Source organism: Apis laboriosa, unplaced genomic scaffold (assembly GCF_014066325.1).
Source record: "Apis laboriosa isolate Shangri-la unplaced genomic scaffold, ASM1406632v1 scaffold4_cov146, whole genome shotgun sequence".
Taxonomy (NCBI): Eukaryota; Metazoa; Arthropoda; class Insecta; order Hymenoptera; family Apidae; genus Apis; species Apis laboriosa.
In genome coordinates, this window is record NW_025223501.1 from 5,923,717 (window position 1) to 5,937,696 (window position 13,980).

Consider the following 13,980-nt stretch of genomic DNA (forward strand, 5'->3'; position numbering starts at 1 on the left):
GATTAAATATTTTCCATAAATATGTATTTTCTGTTAAAAGATATAAATTAGTTTTAAAATTTGTTTTAGGAGAAAAAAAGAAAAAAAATGAAAGGTTATTGGATATTATTGGATACTTGGATTTCGACGAGAGGGTCAAGGCGAAAGAGCAAAAGAATCTCGGACCAGTGTCGTTCCTGAAGAGTGAGGAAGGGAGCTCGATTCGGGAGTGGAAAGCGGCAGGTGTTCCGGGTTAATATTCGTAGCGAAGAGGATTGTTTTGCAATGCCGGCTCTTCGACCAGCTTACGTGCGCCCGTGCCTGTCTCGTAATTAGTTTGACTTTCACCGTGAGGGCCACCATACCCGGCACCACACACTTTCGCTCGTCTTCTCCTCTTTTGCCTCTGGAATTACGTTACGGAGAAAATGCTTGAATGCGCCCACAGGAATTTAGGCCGATATCAAGGACGTTCTTGCGACGTAACCTAACCAGATTCGAATCGTCGCCCGATCCACTCATCCGACTCACCAAATTTCATACAAATCTTTTTACGATCGACGACGTACGAGCCGCTGTGCATCCGTGCTCGCTTGCTCAATACACTTTCGTGTAATCAGGCTTTGATTTGTCGTAATCTCTTGGAACGATCTATGCGTACGTTTCTATCGGTACGATGATCTTTCGATCCGTGGATCGTGATCCTTTACAAAGATGCACTGGATCGTAACGAGATGATTGATTGTAAAAACAATTCGAAACAGTTTGATTTGTAATCTGTCAAAAATGCATTGAAAATATGATCACGATATAGGAAGAAAGATCAGAATAGATATATATATATATATACATAGTTAGAAAATACTGATTTGTAATATACATTTCGTTGCCATTTAAATGCCAACTTTCCTTTAAATGTTTGGTCCTATATAAATACATTTGTTAATTTTATACATTGACTTTTCTTACTTTCATTCGAACGAAATTTTATCTGTTTTCGAATTCAAAGGTTTACGTCTTGAAACTAAATTGTTTCGCATATCTGAATTTCAATTGGCGTACAACAGACCTACCTTATTCGATTAATTTAACAAAAACGAACGTATCGAAAAACGAAAGTAATAAATTACATCGTCCATAGAATCTCAACTATAATTCGATACAATTCGATAATGATCTAAGCGAAACGCGAAAGCGTTTATATTAAATTAATTAAATTAAAATAGACGAATGAATGAAACGGATCCTTTGTTTACGCTTTCGATTGCGACGCTTGAATAGCACCAATTCCCGCTATAAATTTCGCTTCCATTCTAGACGAAAAATCTAGGGATGCCGTTAATAAGATCAGGGTTACGTAGCCCCCTGAAGATCGTCCGATCGATGATCGAATAAGCGAAGAAAGAGGATCGAGGATGTTCCTTTTCCCCTCTTCGAGCTCGTATAAAAGTCCGAATGTGTCGATCCAGCCGACACAACTGTGAAAGATCGTCGGTGAAAGACGTTCTCCTTTGCGACATCTACCTCTCGGTCGCCGCGAAATTCAACCATGTTGCTCCACCTGGTGAGTTGTTCGATTCCTTCTCGTCGTGTTTCTCCTAACTTCTTGTTATTTGACATCGTTAATTGACATGGATTGCTATTGGTCGAAGACCTAATATGGAGTTCAATTAGAAGTAAAGATTTTTCCTCTAGGACTAATCGTATTTTTTCTAGGTTCGCTTTGGTGATTAAATAACAAATAACAAATGATTATCGAATCCTTTATTATATTCTATGAAAATTGTATAATATATTAATCATTACTGTGAATTTTATTCACATCAAGTTTTTAATTCATATGCCTCCTAATATAATTTAAACATTCAAAATTTCGTATGTCGATAATTTATTGGACGAATTTTCAGTGGATACAATGAAAGATCTAGTTTCTACAAATTCTTCGAACAAATTTGTTTCGTAACTTGTGCTGAAACAAAAGACAATAGATATACCTTTAATCATTATTTGTAACTCATTCTTTCGGAATCAGTGATTCGTTCTTGTTGAACTATTCAGATGATTCAATCTCTTCCGGAATTTGTTCACTACCGCTTTGCTTTCTACGTAGGTATTATTTATTCGAGATTTGAATATAATTGATATCTTTATTTTAATATGCATTCGTTAAATTTAAAAATCTGAATCTTTTTTTTTTATTGAAAAATTGCGTTTATTTAAAAATTTTTTTTATTTTTAAAGTAATGAAATTAAGTAAAACGTATAAATGCTTTTGGCTTAAAAGTCTGTTTATTATTGCGTTTCTAGACTCAAAGGAAATCGAGCAAAAAAATATGCTATTTAACTCAACACCCAACTTCATTTTCCGCTCTAAATATATCAATATGAGAATTTATTCGAAAACGCTGAAAGAAATTTATTATTTCGAGGTAACGATTTCTTCAACTTTTCTTTGATTAAAAACTTTGATTAAATTTTTTAACTCATTTCTAATGAGAAAAATAAATGAGAACAATTTCATATGTACAAAATGATTTCATTGCATTCTTTATGATGAATACGATAAATATGATACTCATCAAATATAATAATATTTTTATTAAATCATCAATTTTTAAAGCTTCTTTCATTATATATAGATTCTTATCTCAATATACTCATTTATAAATAAATCAAGGAATAAAGATTACAATTATTTTAAAATGTTATGTAAACATTTATGAGAAAAATAAAAAAAAATTAATAGATCAATTAAAAAAAAAAATAAAATAAAATAATAAAATTAAGAAATCTAGATAATTTCTAAATAATACTATGAAAAAAAAAAACGAACTCTTAAATTATCTTTATAAAAAAAAAACGTATATTATGAAGCTCATTAAGGTAAGATACTTAATTTTACGGTTACATTATAAATTATGGTACATCTTTATAAATGATTATACTTTTCTCATTTATTTCGATCAGTGAAATTTAAACGGAAGAAAAAGTTCATCGATGTCGAACACACGTACCCACGTGTATCTCGAAGAACAAATAAGGAGAGGAAATTAACGACGATGGTCCACCGTTCAATTCGAAAGTAACCGAATTGTTTTCACGAAGAAAGTCAATCGTGTATTCCGAGTGCATCTGACTAAGTACAACCCAATTCGTATATACACGTATTTACACGCTAGAAACGCAGGGAACGTTGCTTTCGCAACCAATTTTCTAGCGTGTTAAATTGTAACGCTTACGTAAGGCTGGCCTCACCATCCTGTGGATGCAACGAGGAAACTAAAATTCGTGGAAACTGCGTCAGCGGTGTATCTACGCGTGATTTTAATTTTAACTTCATTCCATTCACAAACCAATGTTCCTTTAAATAGTGGCAAAATAAGGATTAATATAAAGACGGTGAATGACGTGGAAATTCTATTATATGAACGTGTTTAATATATATTATTTTCAGAATTATTTCTTTGTTTATCAATGTGATATATGAAGATCAACTTTGTTTTTTCTTTAAATAGTATCTTTCAATGAAAACGTAATAATTAAAGAATAATAAAATTAGAAAGCAAAGCATGTTTACTCATTTTTATTCATTTAATATCGCGTAAAGAATGGAATAAAATGATAAAAAATATAAAGTTAATTAGAAGATCCAAGTAAAATATCATTTGTATGATAATTAATTAATTGTTTGAAAAAAACACATCGTAATTTATAATTTAACAGTTATTTTAATTATAAAAACTATATATAAAATTCGAGTTGCTAACCGAATAAATTATTCAATCAGTTTCGTAATCAAGCCAATAAACAGATAGTTACACTTTCTTTGAAGAAACAATACTGTAAATTCTCCCTTAAAAGAAAGGAAAAAACAGAGCGAGGAAACTGGGGAAAGGGGAAAGCTAAGAGAGTAAAAGTAAAAGGTGCTACTTATTTTTTCATATCTATTCACTGGAAATAATTAGTAATATCTTAATTACATCGTCTCTTTGTTCTCTCTCTCTCTCTCTCTCTCTCTCTCTTCATTCCTTTAAAGTTTATCGATATTTAAAAAAATTATTTGTTATCAATTTATAAAAATAAAATTAAAGCATTTACATTACTTTATTGTTATCTGATCGTGGCCAGCAGATATTAGTTGATATATTAAATATTTCGTAATGAATTTATTTTCATTTATTAGAATGTGAATTTTTAATTTCAACGGTGAGAAAAAATTAATTTGAAACGTCGAATTAATTCTTCTTCTTTTTCTTCTCGAATTAATTAAGGAAATTTATTAATATATTCCGAAATCATACTCGGTATGCACACATATGTATATATATAAATCAAATGAAAGGATACGATGTTAATTTACAATTTGACACGCTTATTGGAATACATTTTTCTTTCATCTCTTGATAAATATAGAAGATGTTACGTTTACGCTTCTATATCAGATTTTAACGCATCCTGTGCTTAATTGAATCATGTAAGATTTCTTAATTTGAATAATTAATAATAATAATATGTAAGAGAAGGAAAAGTGATAATCAGTGTCAACGCTGTTGCGTACGAAATCGAAAGCGAGTGCAATGCCTAGTCTATTTAAAACAGGTTTGAAACAATGTTAATGTCTTTCCTGTGTTCTCTTGAAAATGTAAATGTTGAAAATTATCTAACGATATATCTAATGTAACAGTGAAACGTACATACGTTGTAAAAACAAGGAAAGGGAATCGTTTCGATACTTGGTGTTTCCATACTACTGAATTTTTTTCAACAATGTAAATCGATTAATTATTTAAAATGTTTTCAGACCACGCTATTATTAATAGCTTGTACAACGAGGGTATATTCGAAACCAGCACCGGAACCACCCAGCTCTTATTTCCCCCCATCGAATGGAGGCAGTTTGTCATCCGGTAATTATGGTCCCCCGTCGCTTCCAGATCGGTATGGGCCGCCCCAGCAACAACCCATCGTCCACAAACATGTTTATGTCCACGTGCCACCTCCAGAAGCTCCGGAATACAAACCGCCGAAATATATACCACCCGCGGCACCACCGCAGAAACATTACAAGATCGTGTTCATAAAAGCGCCGACTCCACCAACGCCAACGGCACCGGCTCTACCACCATTGCCACCTCAAGACGAAGAAAAAACTTTGATCTACGTTCTAGTGAAAAAACCGGAGGAAGCGCCAGAAGTGGTTCTGCCCACTCAAGCACCAACGCAACCTAGCAAACCGGAAGTCTATTTCATTCGATACAAGACACAGGTAAATTGTGCTATTACTCATAGAGTGAACCATTTCATGCGATTTTAATTATTTTTATTCATTTTATAATAAAACTGTCTTTTATTCTTTTTTTTTTTTTTATACGTTTTTGAATTCACCTCTATAATTTCATAATTTGTTTTAATACTTTACTTAATCATTATTTGACGAGATAACCTCGATTATTTTTTTACATTACAGAAAGAATCTCAAAATGTGGAATATGGACCTCCAGCACAATCACCCCCTTCGGATAACTATGGAGCTCCACCATCAAGCCCTGGCGGACCTTATTAAATAATTTTATTACAAATGGTCTATAAATCTCCTATGAAACAAATACTCGAAATATGCGAATTTAGAGAAATATTCCTCGACAAAAATATTTCTCATCTATGAAATTTTCAGTAATTTAATCATCAAACTGAAAAGAATACAATTATAAATTTTTTGTAGAGTTTTCAATTAAATTTAAACGATGCATTTATTTATTTTTGCAAATATCCGAGATGCATATTAAAGAGATTTTTCTTTACAAATCATTAAACATAAATTCAATGCATGAAATTTATGTACACTACTTTTTCCATATTGTTACTGTTTTTCTTATATTAGCTATTTGAATTATTAGTCGATTTAAAATGTCTTTCATGCAAATACCAATATTATTTAAGAGATATGTTTAAAGGATTATCAGGTGTAGAAAGAGTTTGGGAATTTCTAATTAATGCAAATCAAGATGTTCATAACAAATGTATGTATATTTTAATAAAACTATTTGTACTTTTGTAGAAATTTTTATTTTATTATTTTTATATGTATTCTCCGTAAAAATTACAATCTGAAAAACTTCAGTACATGTACACGCATTAGATTATAATTACTTCATTTCTTATAAAACTAAATAACAAAAAAATTGGGTAACATATAAAAATTTAATTCAATTTAAATTTGAAAAAATTTGAAATAGAATATGTTTATATAATTCTGAATATACAAATATATCAAAAAATTATTTTATATAAATTATTATTATATAAGTACATTTATAAATTATGTAAATAGATTGACTATTAGTTTCAAAACTAATAATTCAAATATATATATATATATATAGAAAAATTTACTTTAATATTAAAAATTTTTTATAAAAATTATTGTTTGGCTCGAATAACCTATAAAAATATTTCACCCATTTACAGAAATTTTTTTTGAACAATTAAACTTTAAACAAAATTCATTTAAACATTTTATACTACTTTCTTTGAATATAAATACATATTTACTTAAGTATTTATATATTTTGATACATTAAATTGAGTAGTAAGTCCATTTTTAACATTTACAATAATTAAATATTTTTATTTTTATAAAAAATCTAATTAATTATCTACATCTATAATTAATTATCTAATTAATTATATAATATATATATATATATATACTTTTGATTTCATTATATTTTATGATTTATTTATTCTATAACTATAAAACTTATCATTATCAAATAGTTTTAGATATGTATATCTAAACTGTTCATATCTTTTTTTTTCAAATAATTTTATATTAATAAATTATTGTAGAATTTTAAATAAATTCAAAAGACAACTTTTGACTAAATGTTAACACTATTTTAATAAAGAATAATTTATTTTTTATAATATTTGTTTTTTATTGTCTTTTAATTTAATTGCAAGTAATATTTATTGATAATAACTATAAAAAATATTTTTTTAAGTTAATAAATTAATAATTTTTCTTTAAATGATTTTTTTTTTTAATGTTAAAGATAATTTTTTGTTTTTGTAATTAATCATTTCAACTGTGTAGATCATTTTTTCTCTATTTTAATTGCTATCTAATGTATAATCATTTTATTTCAGTACTATTTTTTAATTCTTATAAGTATTACATCATCAATCTTTATTTATTTCTCATTTTATTCCTCATTATTAATTGTAAATAATATTATTTTGTAAATAATATCAAATATATAATTATAGAATAATTTATCCAAAAATCTTATTTCTGTATTAGTTGAAATTCTATTAATAGAGATTCTATTATATTTATATCTAATTTAAAGATCTATTAACAATCATTTGAAATAATTAAATTTAAATATATATATTTTTGAAAGATGAATAAACTTTTGGAAAAAATATCTCGAAATGATATATTCCTCATTAGAATATTCTTCATAAGTGAAAGAACTTATTACTCAATCTAATATTTATCTTTTTCTCAAATGTATTTATAATTAAACTTATTTTTATGCGATTCAGTATTATGCAAAAAAAAATTTAAAGATACTATTGTCTTCAAATAAATAATTTGATTTTAAGTATATCATATTTTATACAATTTTTTAATCGATTCAAATTTTCTGTTATATTATCTTAATTTTAAGCTCGCAATTTTAAGTTCAAATTATAAATATATCAATCACTATAATATACACTTGATTCATTACTTGTTTTATGATAACAGTAACATGAAAATTATTAAATATGCAATGCATTTTTCGATTTTTTGAATAGTATTTGAATAATATTTCAACTATAAATCAATTATTTCGAGCATAATAATATATATCAATATTATTCGTATATTTTTTAACTTATTTTGGCACTATAAACTTATAAATATATAAATATATATATTTAATAAGAATAGAAAAATATGTACAGTATATAATGACACATATCAAATTAAATATAATTTTGATTATAATTTAATCAAAACAAATTTATAAATTTCAATAACTTTTAAATTTAAATTATTAAAAACATTCGTATGTTTAATTTTTATAGTGATGGTATATTTTTCATCCTCCCTTTTATTTTTAAAATTCTTCATATATTATTAAATAAAATTTGATAAAAATATTCTTTATCGCTTAAGTAATATTTAAAAAAATGAGCATGTTTTTTTTAATCAAAAATAATTATTTTTTACGTATATTTTAATATGTAATATCAAAATTAAATTTAAGTTATATCAATTATGCATTAAATAATAAGCATTAAAAATTTTTTGCTGACTAATACTAATTAAGTATAAATCACAAATATTTTTTTAATATAATTTTTTAAAATACTTAAAATTATATATTTAAATTCAATTTCTTTTTATATCACAAAATTGTTTATGCTTTGGATTAATAAAACTTATTAATTTATTCTTATATATAATTATTATATAAATTATATATATAATTCTCTATATATAATTATATATATAATTCTAATAATATATATAAATTCTTATATAAATTATAATATAATTTGTTTAATAAATTTTTAATTAAATTTAAATAACTATTCTTAAAAAAAAAATCAAAAATCAGTAAATAATAAAAATCATTTTTTTTTTAAAATAATTAAACATAATAAATTTTTTCTCATTTGTACGTATAGCTTTCTATCATTTGTATCAAAAATATATAAATAGTTCTGGTATATTTTAACAATATGAAATTCCAATATTTGAAATCGAATTATTTTTCACTATTTTTTTATTTTATCATGTATTTACTTGTTTTCAATATCATTAAAAAAAAATATATTTATTCAGAATTATTACTCAAGTTGTTTTAAGTGTTTCTTAAAAAAAAAAAATTTGATTGATATAGATATAAGAGAATAAATTAGATATACTAGAAGACCATAGTGATATAAGGAAGAATAAACTTGAAAATAAACAGGGTATGATAAAAATGTAAAACAAACAAGACAATAACCCATTAAAGCCAACGTGTGTAAACGCAAAAAAATCCATACAAGAATTCTAAGTTCTAGACGATTTTCTAATAATTTCTGTAATTTCTCTTGCTTCTTCAATATTTTGGTTAACTACAAAAATTAATACAGATAATATAAGAATAAATATTAAAATATGAATTTAATTATTAATTAAACAATTAAATAATGATTTATCGATTATCGTTTAAATAAATAATTGATTAATTTATATTATATTAAATTATATAAAAAAATAAAATTACTTACATCTCTTTCAGCATACATGATGATAAATTCAAGGAAAAAGCAAAAATAATATCCTGAATGAAATCCATGCCATACCGCAAGAAAAAGTAATGTCAAAATTTGACTACAAGTTACTGATCCAAAAACTTTCAATCGTTTGTAAATATATTCTGCACACCAATTATTAGTACTTATATTAAATGCCACAATATAATGCTTAAATTTAGTTGCTGTTTCAAATTTTAACACATTAATATTTGTACAACCATTCCAAAGAGAACGACCTTTTTCATCTTTTCCATTATAAGATAAACCAAATATTGTACAAACCTGAAATAAAAAATATTTTTTATTAGATATATTTTATTTTTAAAACGAAATAAATAACGAAATAAATAAGTATTTTAATAAATTCTAATCTATTAACAAATTAATAAATTGAATTAAAAAAAATGTATTTAATTTATATTCATATCTACTATAATCATAACATATCTAAATAAAAAAAATAAATGATATATATTTATGCATATGATTATGTATAAATAATAATATATTTTTATATATTATTTTGTATTCTTACCCCATCAGTCAATAACCAGCAACAAACATATTTATATAGATTGACGTGACCCCACAAACCAATAATAAAAATACGTTTCAAAAAGGGTTGCTGTTGAAACTCCATACTTAAAATATATTCATGAGGTAGGTACCAAGTTCCTAATTGATGAAGTATCACATATATGATTCCAAGAAACATTTGAAAAATACCAGGAATAATAGAATCACGAATTTCAATTTCTTGTACTATAAAATTCTAGGGTAAAAAAATTAAATTACTTTTTTTTTTTAATTTATATTATATTTTACTATAGAGAAATGTATTGGATTTTTTCGATTTTTTCCAATCTTTTCTAATATTTAATTAATATTTTAATATAACTTACACCATCCGTACTAATCGATGTATATTGTCCTTGTAGAAAATCTAAATATCTTTTCATGTTAAATTGTGGCCCAACGATAAATGACGCTGGAAAATATGAAAATGCTGCAATCTCCAAAAACGTTGGATGATTTTTTAAGGCCACTCGTTTTTGTTGCAGGGATAATGTTTCCTGAAACGGATAATTTCATTACTGAAAGTTGTTTTTTATAAAAAACAATTGTTTTATTTTTTATTTTTCGTAATTATATTTAATTTCAATCTTTTTGTTATCTAGTTTTGTTAACTAGCTTATTTATTTAAGAATTAGAGAATTTCATCACATTATATTACTTATTGCCCTTTACGTACTTCGGGTTTTTGGCCATCTAACATATCGAAAGCGATACCAATTAATCGCAAAGTTAATACACATTGTGGCATTGTCCATTTTATATCATAACCACTTGTACTTGTTAAATAATATCCTATTAATAATAAAAACAATTATTATTTTCTAATATAATAACACATTTATTATTATATTTATTATGTGCAAAATGTGAAACAACATATTATATTATATTATATGAAATTATAATAAATTGTATATAAATATATGTATCTATACTATTATATATATATAATATATAGTATATAGATTACATATATATATAGTATATCTATAATAATATATAGATTATTTATACACTATTCAATTGTTTTATTCTAAAACTATATTAACATATCTTTAATAAATAATCCGTTTAAAATTTTTTAAAATTATACGAATTATTATATTATATGTATATATAGATATATTATTTTTTCATACCACATAAAAGATAAACCATGTTGAAGACAAAAATAATAAAAACTGCCAAAGAAGAACCACCAAAATGTTTTAAAGTGCCATAAGTGGTATATATTGCTAGTGCTGAATGAAATAGATTAAATCCTGTAATAATAATATATTTATAACCAGTTTATTCCTTAACTAATTATTCAAAAATATATTTTTCGCGACTAAAAATTATATTTAATGTATATCATAATTAATTAAATAATTAATTTATACATTTCTTTCAGAAAATGAAAAATAAAAAATTATTTAAACATGTATATCAAGAAAAAAAAAAAGAATTAAAGAATTTGCAATAGAATTTGAATTTGAAATTTACGCGCTTGATTTATTTTCTTAAAAAAATAAATATTGCAATCACAACGCAATAAAAAAATAAAACAAGATAAAAAAATTTATTTATAAAATTAAAATAAAAAATATTTTTCTTATTTAATTTATTAGATTATATTTCTATATAATAAAAATTAAGTTTAATTTTGTTAAAAAAAATTGTATTTTTTTAATGAAAATCTGAAACATATTATTTTGGCAAGTTTGGTAATTTTAGTATTCAATACTATTTGTTAAAAACAAATAATTACCAAAATTCCACAAGCAAATCGAAACACCACAGGTTATAAAAAATATATGTTGATAAATTGGATATTTTCCATATAAAGTATATCTATGAATGAAGGCGATTGGAAATCCTGAAATTTTAATCATAATTATACCATAATTAAACAAATATATCAAGCTTTATCGAAATATTTTTAAATGTTTCATTTCATGCAAATTCATTTATAAATATTAATATTTATTTAAGAATTTTAAAGATTTTATTTAAGAATTTATTTAAGAAATTTTAAATCATTAATATTTTTTTAATAATTTTAAAATTCACTCTTAAATGAATACATAAAAATTCTTGCAATAAATTGAATATCTGAATATTATAAATATTAATATGATTTTAAAATTTTTATTAAAATAATAATGCTAAAATATGGATAATATATAAATAATATTAAAAATAAGAAACTTGATTAAAAAAAGAGCGAAAATGTATCATATTAATATATTAAAAATATGTAGATATAAAAAATTGTATTAAATAGAAATAGTTTTTTAATAATACAAAAATTAAGAAATATATTTGAAGATAAAACTTTTGAGAATTGTTTTCGAAATTTTTTTGCAAAGATCATCTTATAAGGATATTTTTGTTAAAACTAACCAAGAATAACTTTCATTCGAAGCACATTTGCGAAAATTAACTTTTAAAAGCAATTTTCAAGAATCTTATTCTCAAATATATTAACATGCGTAAAGGATATTAATAGATTAGATTAGGATAATAGAAAAAGAGAAAAAAAGTGTTATCTAAAAGATAAAATAAACGTAATTTCTAAATTACGCGGGAACTAAAATCTTATACACGCACGTGCAATAATAAAATATATATGTATCTATCATCCAAAAGTTTGAAAAATATAAAGAATTTGAAAATAATATATTCAAAAGTCATATATTAAGATTATTATAGCCAAAGCTTGATAAAAAAAGAAAAATATATTAACATAAAAACATTAATTAAATCTTAAATAATTAAGTTAAAGTCAAATTTTTATTCGAAATAATCATTTTTTATTATTAATTATCTTTGAATAAATTTTTGCTATTTTATCTATAATAAATTTTCTTTTAACTAAGTAAATCAATACCAATAAGTATTTATTATAAATAATTATATTTATAAAAGATTTCTTACTTCATATAAATAATTATTAAATAAAATAATATAATTATAATATATATTAAATAAATAAAATATGATTGCTTTCAAATTTTTGAATGATAATATATTCTCAAATCATTCTAAAAATGATATGAAAATAACTAACTTTAAACTTAAAAATTGAAATAAACTAAGTACAATTATTAAATAATAATACATAATTAATTGAAAACTTATATTATTATTATTAATTATTACTTATATTATTATTATTAATTATATAATTAATGATGTAAATATAAGATTAAAGACTAAAGTATTTTATATAGTGTTTAATTATATAAGTATATATAATTAAAAAAAATAAAAATGAGAAAAATAATAGAAGATTCGTAAGAAAGAAAAAGAACAAAATATATTTGAAAATATTAGCATCTATTTACCAACTAAAATGGACAAAAAAAGACGAGTTGCAGCTTCAGGTACATTTAAATATTCAGACAATAATGATACAATGTTAAACATTGTTAATATTTTATGCTTCAACTTCTTTACATCAGTTCTATAATATTATAAAATTTTTTGTATAAAGAATAAGTAGATAAAAATTTATTAATTATGCAATAATATAACTTGTAAGTTTTAAGGTTAGAGATCGATATTAAATCACAATGACACAGAGAATTTTGTTGTGTGTTCTAAAAATCATTAAATTAAGATGATAAAAAATAATTTTTTATAATTTTTTAAAAGTTATAAAAACGGAAATTATATTAAAACAAATATTTTAAATATCTCTTTTTTAAAATTAAATTTTAAAATTTAATTTATTATAAAATAATTAAGAAACTTCAAAGCGAAATTTTCATAAATTTAAGAACACTTGAAAATGAAATGTAAGTAAATATTTACTTGCTATTGTTATTATTATTTATTAATTTATTGCTCTTTTACTATTAATTTTATTTTCTTATTTCTTATATAATTAACTATAATTTATTTAAAAAATTAAATATAATATAAAAACATCTTTTTACTTTGTTTTTCTTTTTATTATAATTATTTCATTTTTAACAATATTTTAAACAATTATATTAAAATATTTGTTAAAATCTATTTTTTCAATATTATACATTAAAATTTTATAATTGTTAATAACTTTCAAACTTAAAAAAAAAAACTTTTCTAAAGTTTAGTAAATAAGAAAAAGATACATTAATTATAATTAAAATTAAA

At 23.2% G+C, this 13,980-nt stretch overlaps 2 protein-coding genes across 2 annotated transcripts; one reads left to right on the forward strand and one right to left on the reverse strand.

Annotated features, from left to right (window-relative positions):
- The first annotated feature begins 1,434 nt into the window (after nt 1-1,434).
- Nucleotides 1,435-6,033, forward strand: LOC122717339 (early nodulin-75-like). Its single transcript, XM_043941322.1, is given in 4 exon segments — nt 1,435-1,505; nt 1,507-1,543; nt 4,781-5,245; nt 5,447-6,033. Coding segments are annotated over 4 exon segments (669 nt in total). The 3' UTR covers nt 5,543-6,033.
- A 2,673-nt stretch (nt 6,034-8,706) lies between these two features.
- LOC122717338 (lysophospholipid acyltransferase 5) lies at nt 8,707-13,396 on the reverse strand. The gene is made up of 8 exons (XM_043941321.1): nt 13,188-13,396; nt 11,609-11,716; nt 10,998-11,120; nt 10,535-10,650; nt 10,185-10,355; nt 9,818-10,054; nt 9,256-9,564; nt 8,707-9,099 (listed from the first exon to the last, which is right to left on the reverse strand). The coding sequence occupies exons 1-8, from the start codon at nt 13,267-13,269 to the stop codon at nt 8,827-8,829; spliced, it is 1,419 nt and encodes a 472-aa protein (XP_043797256.1). The 5' UTR covers nt 13,270-13,396; the 3' UTR covers nt 8,707-8,826.
- Between the last annotated feature and the right edge of the window lie 584 nt (nt 13,397-13,980).

Bases quoted from the DNA above. Each gene is read 5' to 3' on its own strand.
- LOC122717338 (XM_043941321.1), bottom strand. From the start codon at position 13,269: ATGTTTAACATTGTATCATTATTGTCTGAATATTTAAATGTACCTGAA. The intron at 11,121-11,608 runs GTAATTATTTGT...TTATTATTACAG, and splicing joins GATTTGCTTGTGGAATTTTG to GATTTAATCTATTTCATTCA. The intron at 9,100-9,255 runs GTAAGTAATTTT...TAATTTTTGTAG, and splicing joins TCATGTATGCTGAAAGAGAT to TTAACCAAAATATTGAAGAA.